This window comes from Lygodium microphyllum, chromosome 16 (genome assembly GCF_053477565.2).
Source record: "Lygodium microphyllum isolate KBCC chromosome 16, Lygodium_microphyllum_v1.1.10, whole genome shotgun sequence".
In the NCBI taxonomy this organism is placed as follows: Eukaryota; Viridiplantae; Streptophyta; class Polypodiopsida; order Schizaeales; family Lygodiaceae; genus Lygodium; species Lygodium microphyllum.
Window position 1 is genome coordinate 70,937,136 of NC_141150.1, and position 23,911 is coordinate 70,961,046.

A 23,911-nucleotide genomic window follows, 5' to 3' on the forward strand; every position below is an offset into this window, starting at 1 on the left:
GACTTAAGGATCTAATTCCATAATGCCACACATTGATTGACTACTAAAAGATGGTTGTCATAACATAATTTTATGCTTCCTTGTTTGATTTCCTTTTGAACCTCTTATACCACCCATCTTCAATCTCCTTGCAATAGTTGCTAGCTCAATCTCTGTCTTCTTTAGCTCATCCACGTGTTTGCATTAACATGAGCGAGTATTTTGAAATTATACTCTTCTTTGAAAACCCACTACAATAGATATTCCTCCCATGAGCTTGCTCTCAAGTCATACTGGATGGTGTTGTGATGGGCATTGAAAAAAGTATTTTACATTACCAAAAACTCCAGCCTAACATAAACACAAAATTCATGTCTCCATTCAAAATGTGTGAAAAATGTCGATTCATCCATAAATTGAGACAAATTATTGTAATATGTTTTAGGCCAAGGCACCAACAAAGGCAAGGGTGACAAGATAACTCAATGCAATTGGTGGAAGAGTTTCAAAGTAGTAAATTTATGGGCAACTATTGAACAAAAAAGAAAGCAACCAACTCCCAACTAAAACTACGAACAACAAAAATGTCTACACCCTCTCAATTTAAAGAAGAGCTACATGAAATCACTCCAAAAATAGAAGCAAGCAATTAGAAGAGAGGGCAGTGGCTTCCATGGGGCAAAAACTATTGTGGAGAATTTAAGCTTAAGTTAAGCTACTCTATGACAAAGTAGATTTAAGTGTTACTAGCTTGTCCCATTAGGTAACACGGATCACAACAGCAACTGCAGTCTACACATGGACTACAGGCACCAGTGTTAAACTCCATGTCTCCCTCCCTCCCTCCTAAACAAGTAGAATAGCACACAGATCCAAGCAAAACGTATGATAGCACAAGACTGTGTGAGGCTCTCCAACACTCCAACCTCCATACCAAATCATTGGCTGGCTATTCCAAACGCCAAATCACTTCATAGAATAACCTAGATGATGTCACTGGTTTTGAAAGCCACAATGAGCTAAACCTGTGTTTATGATTGATGCAAGTATTATTCAATGCCTTATACAATACTTGTAGAAAGAAGAATTCAGTTGCCATAGTAGCTAATTACCCCTGGAGATACAACCTCTGCATGAACCGCACTTGATTACCAATAATAGATCTGAGACTTCTCTGCAGTGAAGGTCTTTTAAAAAAAGTAAAATAGAACTAAAGTGTCATAAGGCCCCTCCGCTGGAAATACCAGATGAAAGCTCCAAAAATGATTAGACCAGCAATCCCTGATATTATTAGGACCCATTTGAATGCACTAGGCTCGTCAAAAATAGCTATGGGAATATTCATGCCAAAAATGCCAGCCACAACTCCAAAAATAGCCACCACAAAAGTTGCCGTTGTCAGAAGGAGCTCAAATTGAATAAGCTGGTTTCGAACATTGTCCTGCAATTTCACCAATCAAAAAGCCTCTCAAAGTGTGAAAAAGGAAAGTTTTCTTCAAGATTCTTCTCCATGCAAGCAATCATGCAGTGAGTTTGCACGTTGCATAACAAGCTTTAAAAAACTGGCTTGCTACGAGTATTAGGGGTGAATTTGAAATTACTCGCACAAAAGTATTTGTAACCAGTTAAGCTTTTCTGCAAATTGTCAACTATCCTGATAATCCCGTTTCTTTCCCTCCCTCCCCAAGTCCCCTTCCTTATAACTGGCCTTTCTCCTTTCAACCATTCTGTAGATTCCTTGGTTTCTCCTAGATTACTACACTAGCATTCAGATAATGTCAGGAAGGCCCAATGAGGTATCCAGTATCTACACTTCCCTATGCAGGCAGCAAACCGTGGATATCAAATTTGTAGGCTCACCTGCAATGATATTTGCAAGGTTTGAGAAACTGCTGTAGCCAGTACAAGGATAGGATCGTACTAGCTAAGACTGGAAGCAGCCACTTACTTTACCACGAAGAGCAGCCAACACTTGCAGGCAGCTGCTCAGGTGAGGGCACACAGCCCCAGCTAGACTCGAGAGAGTGCTTCCAGGCTCACTTTCAGGAGCCTTCATAAAGTCAGTGGTTTTAAACTTACTGAGTAACATCTGCTGTTTTGCCACTAAATGTCTAGTCATGTGAATGGCACACACGCAAATGCACTAAGATGAAAGAATGCACAAGGAAATATAAGTGCCACTAAAGTAGTCCGCTAGAAGTAAAAGTCCACCCCAATGTCACCCCAAACTGACAAAAGCTCACATGTGGACCTGATGTGAAAGTTCGAATACATCCCAAGCCCCTATCCACTTTTCAGCCTGCCTTTTGCCATAGTGTTCACTCTGGGCGACATTTTTCCTTAGTACATACAATAAGAAAAATCAAATTCAAAATAAAACTTGTAATTTTTTTTGGAAGACCGTGATTAGAGCGGTTGCAATTACCCGGACCTCCCTGCCTCCCCTCCCCCCCCTCTCTCTCTCTCTCTCTCTCTCTCTCTCTCTCTCATATATGCAATCACAAAGGAGCAGCACAACATCTCATTGTCCTTCTACATCACTTTTTCTTCTTAGATCAAAAGAGAGGAAATCAACATGTTATGGGCGATAGAACAAAAACAAGAAACATCACGATTTTTTTCCCCTCTTGCTTTTCTTGCCATACCATGTTAAGTAAAATTAGATATGAGGAGATCAATAACATGCTACAATTGATGTAGCAAAGCTGAGCATGATGCCAAGATCACGACTGGCAATGGAGAAAGAAAAATTGTGATCATTGTTATAAGCAACATATCAAAGTTGTTTAAAAGATTGGATATAGAGTGAGTATTTGAGCATGTTCAACAAAGTCAACTTTTTCTCACTTTATAATGTTGAATATTGATGCTTATTGGATGACCCATAGTAGTATACTACTCTTGAATCTTGTGGATGACGAATATCACTAGAGATGTCCAACCACATGTCATGAGGTATGACAAGTGGCAGGACACTTGTAAGCTTGTATGACAAGTATCCTGACACTTGTCTCTTCTCTATGGCCTTCCCCTTTGGACTGAAAACTGTTGAGAATAGAAACGACAAGATTTAGTGAGCGCTACCAAATACAAAACTTACAGTTTTTAGAAAATCATCCCCATTTTTAGGATTGGCCTTTTTAACCAATCTGAGGCTCCTAAAATTCAAGGACCTTCTAAAATTTAAGGATTTTCTAAAATTTAGAATTCCTATCCCAAAATATGTCTCCTGTGAAGGCTCTCTCGAGTACATCACAAAAACAATATCGAAATCTTCATACGACTTTTCTATACAAAGATACATGCATTTTGCATTTTCAACCTACACGGGCACATTATACGATCATTTCATGATCATGTCATCTTGTTAGTTGTAACTATCTATTCTGATACATCTAGCACACACTTCAAGGCATTAATCCTTTCTGTGTTCAAGTTTGATCCTGATATGCTTGAGTTCCAATCATAGGGACCTAATCGAGTATATACAGATGAAAGTATATACTATCTTTCTTTTAACCCACTATATGGATTTCCCATAACATGTGATCACTCATCAGTGGTCAGCTCCAATGCACTTTTCTAGATATCTAGTAATTATAAAGAAAACAAATTCAATAAACAATTAGATATACAAAGTAATCAAAACGATACAAATTTATTTTCTATTATATTATGATAGCCTTCTCCACTTTTCGACTAAGAACAAATTCATTTTCAATGAGTTGTTCTTCATCACAGAAAAGCTTCATATGATGGTTGAAGAATATCTAAGTAATCCTTTATAAATTTTCCATCTATCCATTGTATGGTTATGGATAAATCTTTGAATTTCAAAAAAAATTGTGTATCACAAGGTCACTTCTTGTGGTTCAGTCCTTATGAAACTAAATCTATTCAAGTTTCAAGTTTCAAAAGTTATTTTGTTTCTTATATTTCTAGAAAATCTTCAACGATAAGTTCTTTTAGTTCTAGTCATGTGTAAGACTTTGCCAAACTTAAATAAAAAATAGTGTATTTTCCAATGAGCAAGAAACTCAAGTCGTTAAGAAGCTTCATTTAATTTGTCAATTATTTTAAAGGGTCCAAAGTGTCCACTTAAGAGCTTTGGAAAAAATGAATTTTGACCAGAATCTTATTTTAGCCGACTTTCATCAAATTCCAACAAGACATTGATCATTTTCAATTATTAGACCAACCAACATTTTTAGATCCAATTTAACCAAATCAACCAGCATTCAAATTTTTTTGCCTTGTATAGCCAGACTCCAGTGACTACCATCATCATTCTTACACATTTTAGCACACTCCAACATACATGGACTATTCTCCATCTTCTAGTGTTGACTTCTGTCATCAACCTCACTGGGAGCCCTCACTAATACCTTGGCCTGCATACAAGGGCTGATCAATCCTCCTTGTATTTAGCATTCTTTTGGAGTTCAATGCAAATTTTCTTCTTCCATTTCCTTTTTTCATTGCAATCTTTCTCTTCCCTTTTCTCTCCATGACAATGATTTTCTCCATTGTGTTCTCACATGGTTTTATTGCTCTTTGAAGCAGATCTACAGCAAAGAACACAAATTTTCTGCCCTGTTTGGGCCTTCTATGAAGTGTACAAGGCATTTACAACATCTCGTTGTAGAGCGTAGCTGATTTTCTCTCCATTTGGCCAGCCCTAAAAGATAGGAGTTTTTTGTGTATTTGCAAGTCTATTTGAAGAGTTATGGAGTACCAATTTGAAGATTCGATAACTCAAATGAGGAGACCGTTGAGTCTTCCTTCGATAGGCAGTCCTGTTGGTCAGACAATCGCAAAGGATGACACAAAGATTGATATTTGGAGTCTCATTCTCACTCTAATAGATCAAGAAGATCTGAACCCGCCTTCTCTCCTCCCAAAAGAAAAACTTTTGAATCCCTCCATGTTTCTCACAAGCGCCCATACTACAAGTCCTCACATAGCCATGTTGGTTCCTTTTATATAGGTGTCAATGCTTCCTTCTCTCCCCAAAGAAGATCACCTTGATGGTGCAAACTACTCCGTTTGGTCTTGCAAAGTAGAGCATATCCTTGACACCTTCAACTTGTGGGAGTTTGTTACTACCCCAATACAAGATCCCTACATTGGTTCTACAACGGAACTAGCAGCCTTACAATTGGCTCAATTCTAGAGTGTGATCTTTTTAGTTTATAAATCTATACCATTTTGTCCTTGTGTATGTGTGAAAACTTCATACCGTAGCAAAGGTGTGGATGAGGCTCTCTTCTCTCTACCATCAAAAGACCTCTGTCCATCATATCACCATAGATAAGAAACTCCAAATGCTTCTATTGATGATTCCCCGTCCATTCAAGATCACATTAACAAGATGAAGGACATGCACAATGGGCTTGCATTCCTTAAAAGACCTATTAACCTGCCCTATTTTGACAAAATGTCTTGCGATCCTTCCAAAGGTGTCCCTTCTTGCCACAATAATAGCACTGAGACTTCTTTTTCTTCTTCCGTATGTCACCCCTTTGTAACTGATCTCAAGCACCAAGAGAGAGCATCCTCATAGAAACTTGAAGCTGAATACAGCAAGTCTCCAACATGACACTTGTAGATAAGTAAACAATGTATGCATGCTAACCATCCAAGGGAGATACCAGAGGAGCCATGATGAGAGAGATACAGAGAAACAAAAGAAAGACAAGGGATCTTTAGGAAGAAAAGTATGCCAAAAAGACAAGCTTATTAGGATTGTATGAGTTCAAAGCAGTAAAGAAAGCACATAGAGAAAATATCAACAATAACCAGAGTGCAGTGATGAGAACACAACAACTAGATGCACATGAACCCTCTCTAAAGCTGAGCAAAGTTATTACAACATGAAAAGACAAACCAAACACAGCCAAAAAGCAGCCTGAAACCTGTCACCCAGCCCTACACAGGAGCAAAAAAGTAAAACACAAAGGCTGATTAGTAAAACACAGACAGTAGCTGCAGTAGATGCAATCGACCTGCAGAAAAACAGGTTGTCTCAGCCAACAGGCACCAAAACACTGATGTGGAAGGGTCAACAAGAAGTCCTAGCCCTAAGACAGCCCAAAAAATTTGTAAACACTGATGGAAACAGGCCAAAAATCAAGGGAGGATGGTCGCCCAAGCTGAAGAGCAATTGCAGCAGCAAGAACAGGTCCAAACAGCAGACAAAAAGTCAAAACACAGACCTGCACCAGCATAAAACAGCAGCAGAAACCATAATCCCAAAATCTCATACCGTGTCAAAAGTGGATGCTATGATGAAAGCGTGGAAAACTGCTGTAATAGACTAAGAGAGAAAGGAAAGAGAAACACTACAAAAGAAAAGAACACTGCACAAAGAACTTAGAACCAAAGAGATGCTCGGGAAATGGAATCCATACATTGAGATATGAGACAGTACAAATCCAACGTGAGTCACCGACTGTGAAGGCACTGGCACTGTCTCCCTCTCTTCACCAAAACCTATCAGATGATGAATGAATGAGGACAAGGAGAGACTAACGATAAATAGGCCAAATATCAGCCATCAATATGGGCTGGTCAACAAGAATTCCAGCAATAAATGCCACAAACCACATCATAATGGCCAAATAAAAATGCCTAAATACATAGGAAAATATCCTGGTGCCTTAGCCCACTAAATCACACACACATACTCAGCCATGAATTGACATATCTCCCAACACCCCATTTCTTGGCTCATGGAGAATTCGGCTATTGGCTCATCTATGGATTGAGCAAACCTTTGGGGTATACCAAGATATAAGACAATACAAATCCAACGTGAGTCACCGGCTGTGAAGGTACTAGCACCGTCTCCCTCTCTCCACCAAAACCTATCTGATGATGAATGAATGAGAAGAAGGAGAGATTGACAATAAATGGGCCAAATATCAGCCATCAATATGGGCCAGTCTGGTCGGCAAGCAATAAATGCCACAAACCACATCATAATAGCCAAATAAAAATGCCTAAATACAATATATTGGTGCCCTAGCCCACTAAATCGCATGCCTAGACTCAGCCATGAACTGAACCCACTGAATCACATGCACAAACTCAGCCATGAACTAACATATTTGCTAAAACCCCATTCCTCAGCTCGTGGAGAATTTGGCTATTGGCTCCTCTATGGATTGAGCAAACCTTTGGGATAGGCTCAATTCTTGAGCCCGGTTTTTTATCTTTGTAGGCCTTCACAACTCTGTCCTTGTTCATGTGCACAAGTTAAAGATAGCCGCAGAAGTGAGGACAAAACTTGCTTCTTTGTATCTTCAAAGGACCTTTGGCCACAAAATCACCTTGAAGAAAAAACTTCGGATGCCTAGTATTGATGACACTCCTTCCATGAAGGATCACATCAATAAACTAGAATATATGAGGAATGAGCTTGCACCCCTCAAGAGAACAATATCTTCAAAGAATATGGCAATGATTCTCTTAACTCACTTGCCATCTCCAAAGTACAATGTGTTCTACACCTTGTTGCTTTAAGAACTCCCGAGAGATTTCTTTGGGAGGTATCAGCCTCGCTTATCTTGGAGCATGATGAGCGTCTTAAAGAGAGAGGAGCCAATGGATCCAACTCTACCAAAGCTTTTACTGCAAGTACGAGAGGGGGAAACAAATAGGGGACAAGAAGGCAAATAACAAGAAACAAGATACGAAGGATGAGAAGTCTAAGCCCGAGTCCCCATGTTGTGGGAAGGGCACTTGTCTTGAGGAGAAGTTTTGGCAAAAGTACCCCATTTGAAGCCGAAGAATGGTTCAAAGGACTCGAAGGCCACCCCCACTACTCCAAAGTTTGTTTTTGTGTATCTATTTGAGATGGAGCATATTGCTCTTGCATCCTCCACTAAGAAGAAGCCATGGCTCATTGACAATGGGGCCACTTTTCATATGACTAACCATCAAGATTGCATTCAAAATCTTCATTCTAGAGGGGGTTTGGTCACCATTGGTGATGACTCTTACATGTCAGTGCATAGAGTGGAGACCATTTCCCTTTTCCCTGATCGTCAAGCCTCAACGGTCAAAGTTCTTTATCTTCCAGATTGTGGCTTTAAACTTCTTTATGTCCATGATTTGACATAGCTAGGTACCCATGTGTTCTTTATCTGAGATGTTGTGACTCTTGTGGACTTTTCTACGAGTTCTATTCCTTGGACAGTTACTCAAGAGAGTGGGCTTTGCAAAGTCACAACCCTTGCTGCACAGACTACTCATAGGCTTGGGCTCCTTTGTCATGCCCATAATGGGCACCTCAACTTCAAGGTAATATGCAAGGCTTCTCAAAAAAACTTAGTGGAGGGTCCCTAATTTACCTCCTATTCATCCCTTAACCTATAGGTATGGTCTCCCTTGGGAAAGGGAAGTACTTGATGCCAATTGTTGTTGATTTCAGCAAATATGTGTGGTCACACTTCTTGGCATACAAAAGTACATACCCCAACTTTTCCGAGTGGAAGGTTTTTATTGAAATGCAAACGTCTTTCAAAATTCGCGATGTACATGCTAACCATGGCATCGAGTTTTGTTCTAATGCTTTTTCTAAGTTTTGTAGTGATCAAGGCATTCGGATGGAATATTCCCATCTACACTCACCATCAAAGAATGGTGTGGTAGAGTGCATAAATCAAACCATACTCGAGATGGCCCACCGATCGATGTTTGAGCATCGAAGTCTACCTCGCTCCCTTTGAGGTGAGGCAGTTGCTACTATAGTTCATATCCGCAACAAGTCTCCAATTTCCACATTACAACACATGACTCCGCATGAGACTTTCTTACAAAGAAGCCTTATGTGTCAGAGTGCAGCGGTGCGGAAGCGTAGGACTGAGAGAGAGAGAGAGAGAGAGAGAGAGAGAACGCAGAGAGAGAAGAGAGAGAAAGAGACAGTGGAAGATGAAGATCTGCTGTATAAAGTGTGCTGAATACAAAGATATGCAGATATATACACGGGCGCAGTGCGCTGGACTGCGTGTCTCCACTTCAACGATGCAACCTGCTGTTCACCTCGAAGTCCGCTGCAGTCTGCACTGTCTCCTGTCTGAAATCTGCGAACAGAGACGGAATCTGCACGTGCGACCGGTCTGTAATCTGCGAGCAGAGAAGTGTTGGAGACTGCTGGAGAACTCGGCCGTTCATAGCCAGAATCTGGGCGAAAAACAGGGCGCCAGGAATAGCCTGTCGGCCGACTGTCTGAACAAGTCGGACTGCCACATGGCAGTCCGACTGCACACGGACAGCACCTGTCCGACTGCACCTGCTGCACAGGCTGTGATCTCCTCTAACACCCCCTCTCAGAGCCTGGGCGACGCAGAAGCCTGAGGGATCTAGAATGTCGCCGAAGTAGAGCCTGGGGAAGTGCCTTCGTAAACAAATCCGCAAGATTGTCCTCCGTCTTGCAGTACGCCACAGTGATGGTCTTATCTAGAAGCTTTTCTCTGATGAAGTGGTACTGGATCTCTATGTGCTTCGTCCGGGCATGAAAAACAGGGTTCCATGCCAAGGCAATGCAACTCTCATTGTCACATTGCAGCAAAGTAGGACGAGTCTGGGGGCACCCAAGCTCCTCCAATAAGCTCCGAAGCCACACAGCCTCACATGTGGTGGAAGACGCGGCCCGATACTCCGCCTCAGTAGAGGAAAGGGCTACCGTGGGCTACTTCTTGCTACTCCATGAGATAACACCTGCACCCAAGGTAAAACAGTAACCTGTAGTAGACCGCCTGTGGTCCACATCACCGGCCCAATCCGAGTCGCTCCAACCTGCCAGTACAAGATCTGAACCATTCGTCCCTGCGGGATAATGAATCCCTAAATCAGACGTCCCCCTCAAATACCGAAGTATCCTCTAAGCAACCTGCCAATGCACCGTCTTAGGTTCACTCATGAACCCTGCCAAGAGCCCAACAGCAAAACAAAGATCAACCCGAGTGTTGAGAAGCCAAATCAAGGATCCAATCAACTGACGATAGCGGGAAGCATCCGCCAGGGGAGAAGCTGAATGGGAAGTGGCCTTCCAGTTCGGATCCATAGGAGTAGAAAGGGTCCGGCAATCCTCCATCGCAAAAGACACCAAGAGCTCCTGTACATATCTCTGCTGACAGATAAAGATCCCCCTCTGAGACTGATAAATCTCATGGCCCAAAAAGAAATGGAGTAGACCCAAGTCCGTCATCTCGAACGTCCGATGTAAAGCTGACTTCGTCTCTTGGACTTGCTGTGCATGATCACCTGTGACAATCAAGTCATCAACATACAACACAAAAAGCACACAACCATCCTCGGAAGTGTGAACATAAAGCTGCGGATTGGCCGTAGAACGCCGATATCCCAACTGAGACTGAAGGAACCAATCAATCTTCTCGTTCCATGCACGAGGAGCTTGCTTAAGGCCATACAAGGCCTTCTTCAACCTGTAGACTTTCCCATCTGAGGATCCAAAGCTAGGAGGCTGCTCAACATGGATCTCCTCCGTCAAATCACCATTGAGGAAGGCCGACTTCACATCCAACTAGTAAACAGGCTATCTCCTATGGCCAGCCAAGGCAAGAACGGCTCTAATGGTCGCGATACGAGCAGTAGGGGCAAAAGTATCATGACAATCAATCCCTGGGCGCTGTGCAAAACCTTTAGCAACAAGGCGAGCCTTGTGCTTATCCAAAGAACCATCACTAAGGTGTTTGGTCTTGAAGACCCACTTGACGCCAATCACCTTTTTATTCGGGGGGCAGGGCACGAGTGACCAAGTGTCATTCCTCTCAATAGCCTCCACCTCAGCTTCCATAGCTTTCTTCCATGGTGCGGACTATAAAGCCTCCTTCATGGAGGTGGGCTCTCGATCCTGCATAACACGGGTCATCAAACAATAGTTAGAGCAAACAAGCTCCATAGAATGTACCTGGTGCCGCCGTGACCGCCGCAGACCATCCTGCGGTCTCCACTCCTCAAGAACCCCCTCGATCCCTGAATCACGGAGTGTGTCACGGGCCCATCGAGGAGGAGGCCGAACCTCCCCTCGTCGCTCTCCATCAGTGGAAGACTCTGGAATATCCACCGGTGGTAACTCCTCAGGGGTGACAGGTGGAACAGTAGACTCTGTGTCAAAAACAGAATCATAATCAAAAGGCACGGGCTCCAATGGAACGGTAGCAAGAGCCCAACTCTCCCCTGGATCTCCAAGAACGGGATGCTCCTCACCCGTTGATATAGCCAGAACCTCCACAAACCGCACATCTCGACTAGTGTACACATCCCGCTTGACGGGATTATACAATCGATAGCCTTGGGACTGGGAGCTGTAGCCAACAAATATCTGTCTTCGGGAAGCTGCTTCAAATTTATCACGGTGAGCCTTGGGAATGTGAACATAGGCATCACACCCAAAGACCCTAAAGTAAGAAACATCAGGCTTGGTCCCATAGTAAGCCTCAAAAGGGGTCATCCCATCAACGGCTGAAGTGGGGAATCGATTAAGGATATGGACTGCAGTAGCCACAGCCTCAGCCCACAGAACCTAAGGGGTCTGTCGATACTCCATCATGGTGCACGCCATCTCAATCACACTGCGGTTTTTCCGTTCAAGAATGTCATTTTCTTGAGGAGTGTTGGTATTGGCAAACTCCTGGTGAATACCTTTATCTACACAAAACCGAGCAAACTCATTAGAAACAAATTCACCACCCTTGTCGGATCGCAAGGTCTTCAACTTCCGGCCCAATCGGTTCTCCTCAAAGAGAAGCCAATCCTTGAAGTGGGAGAAGGCTTCTGACTTTAATGCCAAGAAATAGGCCCATGTCATCCTGCTATAGTCATCTACGATCAACATGAAGTACGAGCTCCCACGCAAGGACTCATTCCTCATAGGGCCACATAGATCCGTAGATACAAGCTCCATCGGTGAAGTAGACCGCCGCGAAGCTGTGTGGGGAATGGCATCCCTATGTTGCTTCCCCTGAATGCAGGAGACACATGGCTGTTGGCTCACCACTATATCCGGCAACCCTCGAACAAGCTGTCCACGTGATGCCCTCCGAAGATAATCATAGTTGAGGTGACCAAACCGAGCATGCCATAACTCTGACTGTGACTGAGAGGTAAGAAGAAGAGTAGAGAAGGCGGTGGAAGACTTCAATTTATAGATGCTGTTCTCCTCATATCCGGATGATAGAACCTTTCTTGACCCACAATCAAGGACTCGCACCGAGTTACTGTCAAACTCCACCAAAGGTCCAAGGGAGCAAATCTTATGAACTGACAGGAGATGATACCCTAAGCCTGGTACATGCAAGACCTCTGAGGTATGGGTACCACCACGTCCATCTGGAATAAGTTGCATCTTACCCTGTCCTGCAATAGATACTGAAGAGCTATCTCCAATGAGAATCTGCCCACACGAGGGTCGCAACTGGGCAACACCATCTGATGAAGAAGTCATGTACAGGGAGGCACCACTATCAACGATCCACTCTCGAGCCTGGGGAGCCGTCATCGCAGCATCAGAAGCATTCGGTGTAGAGTCCTCTATGACAGCTAGATGAAGAAATGCAACTAATGAGGGTGCAGCCACCGCTCCAGAATCCTTTGTGTCCTTGTTGGTGTCCTTGTCTTTGTCAGGGCAATCCTTCTTCCAATGGCCAGTCTTTCCACAAATATGACATGTGGATTCTTTGTCCTTGTCCTTGTCCTTGTCCTTCTTTGACTTGTTATCTCCCTTCTTCTTCTTTTGGTCCTTCCCCTTCTTCTGAGAGGCTTGACCTGTCAGCGCCTCCGTCTTGAAAGCATTCTGTCCCTTTAGTTGTTCCTCTTGGTCCAAGACCATAGGAACCAACCCTTTCCACCGAAGAGTAGACTCTCGCCCCGAAGCAATAAGAGCAGATTAGAATGTACCGAATCGTGGTGGCAACTGGGACAATAGTGTGATCGCCATGTCTTCGGAGGAAATCGGCTTCCCCGCATTCTGAACCTGCATCTAAAGCTGCCTTAGCTTGTTGATATGCTCCCGCAGCAAAGAAGACTTATTTACAGACAAGGTCCGCATCTGTACCTCCAAAGAAACCCGCTTCATAAGGGTCATCCGATTGTACATCTGATCAAGCTCCAACCATATCTCACGAGCCACCGTCAAGTGCTTGATGTGAGCTATCACGGCTATAGTACAAGATAGAAAAAGAAAGGAACGAATCCTGGCATTTAGTTTGTCCCAATGAGACTGAGCCTTGGCCAACTCCGCACGAGCATCGGAAGAGAGTTTGGACTCATCTCTTACCGAGGGCCGGTTGATCGCCTCCTGTACAAGCTCCGCCAAATCATAGGACTCAAGGATGGCCAACATCATGACGCGCCAAATGCGGTAGTTGTTGCCGTCGAGCTTCTGATCTGCGGGAAGAGTCGGGAAGACAAGCACCTTCCGGTCCATAATCGACTGGAACTCCAAGTCAATCTCTATAGACATCTTCACCTGTAATGCCTTCACAAACGCAAAAGCAGCCCCCTCTGACTGTGAAAACTCAGCTTGCTAAGGCTCTTCCGCGTCCTGAAACTTCTTCACCCACCGGAGGCGATGAAAAAGCAAAACCTGCACTTGTAGACTGAAAACTCAAACTTCCTCCGCGTCAAACAGCAGTAAACAGTAGCAAATCCACCACCTGGACTCCTTTCCTGTGCCCCCATGCTCGCTTCAGCCTTGTTCCAAGGCGTAGCCCTCCTGTCTGCCCTCAAACGCTGAAAACGCAAATTTGTGTCGCGATAGAAACTCCTCTTCAGGTTGGTTCTGCGCTCAGTCAGCCCTCTTAACACTGCTCTGATACCATGTCAAAGTGCAGCAGTGCGGAAGCATAGGACTGAGAGAGAGAGAGAGAACGCAGAGAGAGAAGAGAGAGAGAGACAGTGGAAGATGAAGATCTGCTGTATAAAGTGTGCTGAATACAAAGATATGCAGATATATACACGGGCGCAGTGCGCTGGACTGCGTGTCTCCACCTCGACGATGCAACCTGCTGTTCACCTCGAAGTCCGCTGCAGTCTGCACTGTCTCCTGTCTGAAATCTGCGAACAGAGACGGAATCTGCGCGTGCCACCGGTCTGTAATCTGCGAGCAGAGAAGTGTTGGAGACTGCTGGAGAACTCGGCTATTTATAGCGAGAATCTGGGCGAAAAACAGGGTGCCAGAAATAGCCTGTCGGCTGCAGTCTGACTGCACACGGACAGCACCTGTCCGACTGCACCTGCTGCACAGGCTGTGATCTCCTCTAACATTATGTGTCCCACTTTCGCATCTTTGGGTGCGATGCTTATGTCCATGTAGACAATAAGAAATCCGACAGGAAACTTCACTTGAAGTCAAAGAAGCTTAGCTTGGTGGATAGCAACACGACCATGAAGGGCTATAGGCTCTACAATCTATTGACATGAAAGATCGATGTAAATTGGAATGCTATCTTTAATAATGCTTTAGCCTCTTATGATCCCATTGATAGCGATTCATATGCAGGTGGTCCTTCGTCATTGACCGATCCCCCCACCCAAAAAAAACCATCAACTCCACCCCTTCCTTCTTGATTACCTGTTGGCACCCCTTCTTCATCTTCCACTCCTCCCCTTGCATCCCCTCCTTCCCTCCCTTTTTCTCTTCCATCTCCTTCTATTCCTTTTTCATCAAATATCATATGTTTCTACTTCTTCCCTATCCCCTCTTGTGTCCTTTGGCAAGAGTCGTCTGAGGAGGAGCCCTCTTCTAATAAGGAGGACGTATCTTTCACCCAATGAGGGAAAGTCCCTCTCCCATACAAATGCTTTGCAAGTACCAAAGACCTCTCAATGTCCCTTACAGCAAGATGAGTCTATCACCATTCCTCAGTGGTATAGACAGCTCAAGAGGATGCGCGTGCTTCATTTTCTTGCGACCCCTTCAAGCCCATGTAGATCAGCCAAGATACGGGCCCAATGGGATAGTTCACTCTATGCGAACTATGTCCTTACGTCTCAAATTCTTCGAGATCATCAACCTACTATGGTTGATAAGGCTCTTGCACAGGATATCTGGTATGCATGTGCTTCATTTTCTTGCGACCCCTTCAAGCCCATGTAGATCAGCCAGGATACGGGCCCAATGGGATAGTTCACTCTATGTGAACAGTGGTATGCATGTGCTTCATTTTCTTGCGACCCCTTCAAGCCCATGTAGATCAGCCAGGATACGGGCCCAATGGGATAGTTCACTCTATGTGAACAGTGTCCTTATGTCTCAAATTCTTCAAGATCATCAACCTACTATGGTTGATGAGGCTCTTGCACAGGATATCTAGTGTCATGCTACACAAGAGGAGCTTGATTCTACTGAGCGAAATTAGACTTGGGAGTTGGTTCCACCTCCATGAAACCAAAAGGTGATTGGTGTGAAGTGGCCTTTAAGGCCAAGTACTTGGTTGATGGATCCTTGGACAAGAAAAAAGCTAGGCTTGTTGCCAAAGGATTTACATAGAGGGCAAAGTTGGATTATTTTGAGACTTTTGCACCTATGATTTAGATGCAAGCTATCTTGGTTCTTGCAACCAATCACCATTGGCATGTCTTTCAAATGGATGCAACCAATATCATTGGCCTGTCAAGTTTGACTTTTTAAATGGCGTCCCAATGGAGGAGGTTTATGTTATAAAGCCTCCTCGTTTTCTTATACAAGGAAAGAAGGATCATATCTACAAATTGTGGAAAGCTCTTTATGGCTTGAAGTAGGCTCCTAGGCTTGGTACCTAAGGATTGATCAATTCTTCTTACACAATAGCTTCCGTTGATCAAATCATGACCCCAACCTTTATTACAAGGCTCTAGGTGACAAGTTAGTTTTAGTCAACTTGTATGTAAATGACTTGATTATCACAAGAAGTGACTCACAGGAGATTGATCAAACTCATGAGATCTTGCAATAGGAGTTTGATATGAGGGACCTAAGAATCCTTCACTTGTTCCTTGGTCTAGAGACCTGTCAGATGGCATAGGGCATCTTCATCTCCTAACACAAGCACATCTCCAAGCTTCTTTTAAAGTTTAGTATGACTAAATGGACCTACAATCCAAGTTTGTGGCAGCCGAAAAACCCCTACCTGATACTACCTACTACATGTGCCTTGTTGGTTCTTTGGTCTAGCTTATACACACTAGGCCGGATGTTTCCTTTAAAGTTTATAGTAGCATTGGTCTTCTTTCATGAAGACTCCTACTCACCCTCACTCGTGAGCTACTTTGCACGGTTGCGCTACTTATAGGGGACTCGATCCTACGGGACCACTGTTTCTAGATGAGGTGACTCAAATTGGACAAGTGATGTGAAGTCATGATGATCCGCAAAGTACCGAGCACTTTGTTCTATAACTATGGAGGTAGTTTGGCTCCATTGGATGTTGACGAAGATTGGCTTTCCACAAACAAGACCCACACAAATATGCATGGAATCCAAAGTATCTTAGCTTTGGCAAAGAACCCTATGTTTCATGCTCGTGCGAAGAACAAAAGGTTCAATATTATTATGTCCAAGAGTGGATAGTGGATTCCGAGTTAGAAGTGGCCTACTATCCTGTGGCAGATCTCTTCACGAAACCTCTTCTACACGATCCTATGCTTCACCATATGGGGTGGCTGGGTCTCAAACTCTCCCACTATCTAAGAGGGGATGTTACCGCACCCTATTTTGTCAATCTATAATCTCTTAGTTTTGAGAAGTCAAAGTCTGACGAGGACATTCAAGCTCTAACTATGTCATTCATTCATCTTCAATGTGTAATTTCTACTTGCACAATCTTGTTTGGATCAGACCTCAAGAGTGCCACATCACCTTTACACTGCCATGTCAGCATTTTCACTAGCCAGGAAATTAGATTGCATCTAATGTGATGGGCCAACTGGTCAACAGGTCAAACAGCACTAGTAGGCCACATTGGCCATTTGCTATTATATGAAGTAGCTGGTTGGCTAGGGCAGATCATTTACTTCTTTGTCTTGCAAGTGCAATCTTGGACTTCGTTGTTTTTCTTCGTTGATTGCAAGGACTACTTGCTACACACTCCATCTCCATCATCATCACCGTCTCTAATGTCATCATCATTTTACAACCTAATCCGATACCCTCATTGACACATTGGGCTGCGTGCCAGGATTGATCAGTCCACCCTTGTATCTAGCATTCATTTCAAATTTAGTGCAAATCTTTCTTCCTCTCATGTTGTCATCTCTCTTCTCCTTTTCTCACTATGCTCGTGTTCTTTCATTGCACGCTCACAAGATTATCTCATTGGAGAAAATAGCAATGATTCTCATTTCTCGATTGTCATCTCCCAAGTATGATATCTTCTACACCAGTTTGCTCACCTCTAGGGTTCATGAGACTCTTTTATGGGAAAAGTTGGCTGCACTTGTTTTGAAGCACATAGCAATTCAAAGAGCTTGATATTACTAGATCCATGTCATGAGTACATGTTTAACATGTAGATTAATTTTTAATCACATGGTTAAGTAAATATCGCATATGTGAGGTGTAACTAGGGTTAGTAAATTTACGAGCCCGGAACCCAAGGAAATCACGGGATGTCAAAGGCAAAAGTTGCTATAGGTTATGTTGCACGGGTACTTGGTGGTATCTAGTGCTAGTTGTTGGCCTAGGTCATTCATTTGGCCATAAGTGTTAGTTGGTGATACTAGCGAAGTGGCGTTTACTAGTACCTAATGCCAATCTAATGGTCAAAGATGGCACAGAGACACTCAGGAATGAAAGTTGCCAAGTCAATTTAATTATTGGCTAGTTAGATTATTTTTCAAGGCACCAAAATAATTGTTAGATTAATTTTCAATATTTAAAGACTGAAAATTGATATTTAATTATAGATAATGTTGAAAAAACCATTTGGAAAGGCTGCCAATTGTCAAAAATGCCCATGCAAGACTGAAAAACGTCTTTAGAGGCTGGAGAGAGACATTTTTTGTGTATTCAGCTTGCAAGAGAGAGGGAGAAGATGCTGCTTGTCTGATTTGCAGCCATTGGAGGACCTTCTGAGGCAACCAGGGACAAGAGAAGACCAATCAACAGCAAGTGTCAGCATCTACAACAATAAATGACTGATTTTCTTCAGTTCTTTGCATCTACAAGCTGTAGAGACAGGGCAGTAGCAATAATGGGCAGATTTTCCTTAGTTCTTCACGAAGAAAGTCTGAATTTTCTCTCTCCTCAGTATTCTCTCCCATCTCCCAACCTTTCTACAGCCTTGCTCCAAAGATTACAACATTGAGATCACCAAAGACTAAGAAATTTCAGATTTCTTTGCTGTAAACCCCAATCTGCACAGCAGAAATTAGGATTTAGTACCAACCTCGAGAAGCGTACCAAAAATTAGAAGATCCAAGACTTGGATTCAACAGGACTAAAGCTGTTTTTAGCCTATTCAAGTGGAGGGATCAGCGAATCATTGAATTTGGAGCATTTTCCATCTCCATCAGAGCGGGTAAAGGCCAATTGATTGCCCGAATCAAGGGGCAAATCAAATTGGAGACTTGTTAGTCATTTTGAACAGCAACGGAAGTTGGAATATTGGAAGGGATTGGGAGAATCCCATTGTACATCAACTTCTTCTTCAATTAAGTTAAATAAATACCAAAAGGGACGCTAGTTTTGGGGCCTACAAGGTGTCCAATATCCAAGCTTATATGGTAAAGAAAGCATTTCAATTTTGAGAATTTGTTAATTGTGCTTAATCACGATATTTACCACCCTATCCGACGAGGAAGGCTGGTTTCAATCCACCATTACTTGGGCTTTTGCTGCGAGTTTGGAAGTGGGCCACAAAAGGACAAGCAAGCCAAGAACAAGAAAAAGAACTAAGTTCAACATTCAGAAGCTTCCTCGCTCTAATACAAATTCAAAGAAGCCTTAACCCATATTGTGAGATTTCAAGGAGGAGTGTTGGAAGCCTTCTTGAGGCTCTAATACAAATTCAAAGGACACAAAATCATCTAAGCCCTCCTCACTTCTACACTAGCTATTACACGAGTCCAACTACTCCTTATAGAAGTTGTAAGGCTAGATCATCATGGACACCTGTATATGTTGGCCACATCACCAAGTCTATTCCCACCCTATGACTACCATGGCGATTCCACAAATAAGATCTATTTGTGAATCAAATCAATGCTCAAATTTGTCACTATTTCTAAATTGTTGACTTTGGTGCGAGGATGTGGAGGTTGAGCCAAAGAAGACATGTAACCACCATGAGAGCATAAAGACACAAAACCCCAACCAATTAATTTCAGTAGATCTTGCAATGTTAAATTGACATTAAAGTTCGAAATACAAGCCTAGCATATGGATACTAGAGAAATTCTCGATAACCTGCATATCAATGTTGTAAGGAAATACTTTAGATGCTTTGAACTAAGGATATGTCAATTCATAACAAGGGGTAGTCAACTAGATCATCATTCAAATTACCTAATGATACACATGCATACGATGTGAGAAAATGAGAGCAAAAGCAAGAAATGAAGAGTGAAGGATATTCCTTTCTATTAAGGATAATGGCTTGGTAAATAAAGGCCTTAATTGTTCGATGTTGATGGTCTTTAAACATGAAGAGGATGCATGCAAACACAACAACAATGTGAACGAGATGGTAGGCCAGCCACGTGAATTTATTCATGTGGAAATACAACATGTGGAGACACAAGTGGGAATGAGATGTTAGGCCGACCACATGAATCTAGTTGAAGGGTTACCAATAACCATTAAAGGGCTGGTCCTTAATCATTAAGAATATACATGGAGACCCAACTACAGAGAAAACAAGACGATATACCAGCCACATGAACCTAACCACGTGGAAAAATGACATCTGAAGGACACAGAGGTGGGAATGAGAGGCCGCCCATGAGAAGCTAGTTGAGAGGTTACCAAATCTTGGAGCCCACTTACCAACATGTTTGTCTCGGCTATGTGAGAGATGAGCAACCTAGAGTGTCTCTCTCACAAAAGACCAATCATAAAGCCCTATGCATCAGTGTGTAAATAACATTAAAAAAGGACACATGCATCAATGTGTAACTAATACAAAAAAGGGACACAAAGGAAGAAAACTTAGACACATACAATTGATAAAAGGAAGTGAGGCCGTCAAAATATTGCTTGAGGATATCAAATCCCTTTAATACAAATAAGATGGATTCAAATTTGCTAGGGTTCATTGAAGATAAGACCACTTTCATAGCCCTTCTCTCACAAGAAACAACTACATTTTCATCCTCCAAAAATAGTTTTTCAAAGTGATGTCAAACTTCAACATGTCAATCAAAGAAGCCATCTTGATATAGTGCATGAAGAGTCTAAAAAAGTCGATAATGTCATCATAAATGTGAAGAGATATACAATGAGTAAAAGCAAGAAAAATTCAATTATGATGAGCTATTAAGTGATAAACTAATTGTGACAAATAGAGATGAGGGAGAGCACAGCTCAATGTGACAGCATAAGGTGAGAAAAGAATGCAGCTTTATGTTGTGATGCAAGGATGAACTTTGCTTACCGGGCCTCAAGAACGAGGATGGAGGCTATGAAAAGGCTTACAAAGCTGCAATTGGCAAAATTCTTGTATGTACAAGACGATAGAGGCAACCTATGGAGGAGACACTTGAGCCTGAAGCTGGTCTAATATATCATAGCTGAAGAGAAATGCATATAGCAGGCAAGTGGCATGATCAATGAGAGTACAAAGTTCAAGCCCTTTAAAGGGTTAAGGATACATATCTACAGCAACTTATTTGACCCTTATTTAACATCTATGAGGTGTAAATTTAATGTCTATGAAGTGTAGACAATGTTCACCGCATGCTTATATGAATATCCAATAATGAGGTCTGTATATGTGCTGCACATTTATAACCTATTTGACTTGTGAGGCTGTTGAACTTTATCGATCGATAGATTGACACAGCTCTTTGACCATTGATGCGATGAATTCTACCATGTTGAATAATACAGATTAAGGCTCCACCAATGTCGAGTAAAGTTGTATAATGAATATTTGACTGTTACTACTCATGGTATGCCCTAATTGCATCAAGGCAGGTAGGTACTTATTATGAAGACCACTCACCAATTGAATGTTGATAAAATCCTCGGTATCATCGATGTATTCCTTCAGCTGTGATACAAAAGAGCAGAGGCAGTTGCAATATTTAGACAGATGATATTAAAAACAGAAGCACTTGCAACGTTAAAGCTGCATGAGCATTTTCACCCTTGAAAATAAAAAACTCAAATGCCTACCGATGTTAGCTTATTGAGTATGGCATCTATAACCACAAAATAAGCCTCCAAAAGCATCTCCAGTTCTTGAATGTCACTGTCCTCTTCAGAGACCCTTGAACTGCTATGCCTGCTAGTCGCAATACTAAGGGTTTTTTCCAGCCTTCTAGATTCTGGGGGAGAACAGACAGGAGAAACAGGAGCCGACATAGAACCTCCAACTCCAATACTAGCATATGTAGTCTGAGGTTGCTCCCTGTAGAATGCATTATCCATCCTCTCTTTTTTTTCTGTAAGGTACATTTCAGCCATGTCTCCATCATCATCCATCAACTGCTCAATCTCATCTCTGACCTGTAAAGTGAAAACTTGGTATCTTTGCAAACCAGTTACATGACAAAGTTCACAAGTTCCCAACTCTAAGTACCTTCTGCACTCGCCGAGTCAGAGCAAGCAGCCGGCTTTTTAGTCTTCGAACACGCTCAAGGTTTAAGGTGCTTATTCTTGAAGTCAATTCATCTAGCACAGGGTATGCCTCCAACTCCAACTCAGTAGCCTGTAAAGGAATAAAAACCACTAGATCCAATAAAAAGTTGCAATACTCAGAAGACTTAATGAGTTACAAGACAAAGTTTCAGCAGAAATAGCCAAGAGTTCAATATCTAATAATCCACACCAACTCAGATGTACAAAAAGTAGCAGGTTGATGATAGGCCCCTGTCCAAGTGAATACTGCTCGCAAGCGTGGGTCAGGGATGGTAAAAGAGCTAGTCAAAAAATATGGGAAGAAGCAGACAAATCTAACTTCCATACAGCAAACCTCAAAAACAAATTAAGACAGCTCTAGAAAGAAAGCTACAAAATGTGTGCAAAAAGAACCTCAGAAGAATCCTTGTAAACAAGGTTTAATCACCAGTCCTTTGGTAACATCAGACAGGTTAATGTAACTCAGAGAGTGCCTTAATATTGGAGAGTATAAATGTGATGACAAGACTTTATAGGGATATGAATACCAAAAAAAGTGCTGGCAAACAAAGGTAAATCTGAATTGAAATGTGCCTTCGCCTTATTGGACATCTTGTAGATCAAAACTTTGCCTGCTTAGGACAAGCACCTTCATCATGCACACTGATAGATATGCTAAGAACATTACTGACAAAAATAGTGCAAATTAACATGGGAAAACTCACATCAAAATACACTAAACACAATATATATTTCTTACCTGTGTGTCCAAAAATGTGCAAGCTGCTTCTAAAGCGACCTCTAAGGCCAAAAATTCAAAAGGCATGTAGTCAGCAGACGACCCTCTGGTTAAATGTGGATCGATGCCTGGATGAGAATTTCGATCCTCTGACAGAGTAATACTGTCACCTGTCAAATAATCAGTCCCCTTCTGTTGCACATTTTCTATAACTCTTCTCACCCCCTGTGCCCCAGAGTCACTTTTAACAGCCAGCCTTCTCTGCAATTCTGCAACATACTGAAGGACATAGCTGTCAAGTGAATTGAGTAGTAGAACTTCATCGGCAGTGATAATACATCTTATCTGCTCTAGATTGACTACAATGGCCTTCTCTCTTCCCAATATCGTAGATGGATAAACAAACAGGGGATCAAGCAGACGAAGATCACGGGCGGGAAGGTCACAGCGTCTCATGATTGTCAGCTTGTCAACTTCCATTACTTGAGAAACTCCTTCTTTGTCTATTCGTATCCAAGAACGAACACCTGACCCTCTCTTTTTCAAACTTGAAAGATCCATACCCTGGAAAAGAGGCCGAGCAGGTAAAACCGCTCGACGATTTGACTCTTGTGCGGGTGGCCGTGGAGGCAGAAGCCTTGTTTTCTGGTCCGCCATGATGAAGAGAAAAGTTAGCAAGCACAAAGCGTAGCCTTAGCTGATCCAGAGAGCTTGCAATAGGACCTGTGGCAACACTTACCAGCCAAAAGAATAATGTATGATTTAGACCATGCCCTGAGACAAGATATCCCTTACATCATGTCTAAACTGAAGAATTCGATCACCTATTGGCATGCATCTTAAATGAATTGGCGCGGATGTCGAGAATGAAAATAATGAGCGTGGACATAATACCCGTACAGACCTTAGGATGAAGTGGATGTGTTCAGGATTACCTTCCAATCCAATCGAGTACGGGAGATTCATGGCCCGACCGAAGCAGAGGCAACGGTTCACTGAAGCACCTGCACCGATTGATTCCTAATAAACTCAAACAGCATGCCTAAGACCATAGCAGGCTTTCCAGAGATGAAATTGTTATCGTCGCCAACAAATTGCATAGCGAAGCAAATTTAACATGGCACCGCAAGATTCAACCGGGCAACGCCACTTCAGCGACAGGCACAGATCGGGAAAAGGGATAAATGCTGCTGCAGCAGCAGAGAAAGAAGACAGGGCAATGGAGCTCAAGAGAAGGGGGCCCTCTAAGGAACCGGCTACGCGGCGGAGCAATGAAGGAAAATGGAGAGAAAGGAGACTGAAGAGAAGCAACCATTCTAACTCGGCGAAATTTGAGTCTGCAGGAAGGGAAGGCCCTTGTAGATGTAGATATGGCAAGATTAGGGCTTTCAGACAGACAAAGACCAGAG

The 23,911-nt window shown here is 42.7% G+C and overlaps 1 protein-coding gene across 4 annotated transcripts; it reads right to left on the bottom strand.

Moving 5' to 3' along the window:
- Positions 1–569: 569 nt before the first annotated feature.
- LOC148022968 (magnesium transporter MRS2-1-like) lies at positions 570–23,911 on the bottom strand. Of its 4 annotated transcripts, none has more exons than XM_087695912.1 (6): positions 23,438–23,911; positions 22,524–23,236; positions 21,726–21,854; positions 21,320–21,652; positions 21,147–21,194; positions 573–1,420 (listed from the first exon to the last, which is right to left on the bottom strand). In XM_087695912.1, the coding sequence occupies exons 2-6, from the start codon at positions 23,157–23,159 to the stop codon at positions 1,190–1,192; spliced, it is 1,377 nt and encodes a 458-aa protein (XP_087552038.1). In that variant the 5' UTR covers positions 23,160–23,236; positions 23,438–23,911; the 3' UTR covers positions 573–1,189. The 4 variants fall into 4 exon arrangements, with proteins under 4 accessions (XP_087552040.1, XP_087552038.1, XP_087552037.1 ...); XM_087695911.1 differs by having other exon boundaries at positions 615–1,420; positions 22,524–23,225; XM_087695913.1 differs by lacking the exon at positions 573–1,420 and adding an exon at positions 2,552–3,024 and having other exon boundaries at positions 22,524–23,225.

What these genes read in the sequence shown, in the direction of transcription:
- LOC148022968 (XM_087695914.1), bottom strand. Translation starts at nt 23,159, where the DNA reads ATGGCGGACCAGAAAACAAGGCTTCTGCCTCCACGGCCACCCGCACAA. An exon ending in GCACATTTTTGGACACACAG is followed by an intron (nt 21,855 to 22,523) that starts GTAAGAAATATA and finishes ATTCCTTTACAG; the next exon opens with GCTACTGAGTTGGAGTTGGA. An exon ending in TGACTCGGCGAGTGCAGAAG is followed by an intron (nt 21,653 to 21,725) that starts GTACTTAGAGTT and finishes TTCACTTTACAG; the next exon opens with GTCAGAGATGAGATTGAGCA.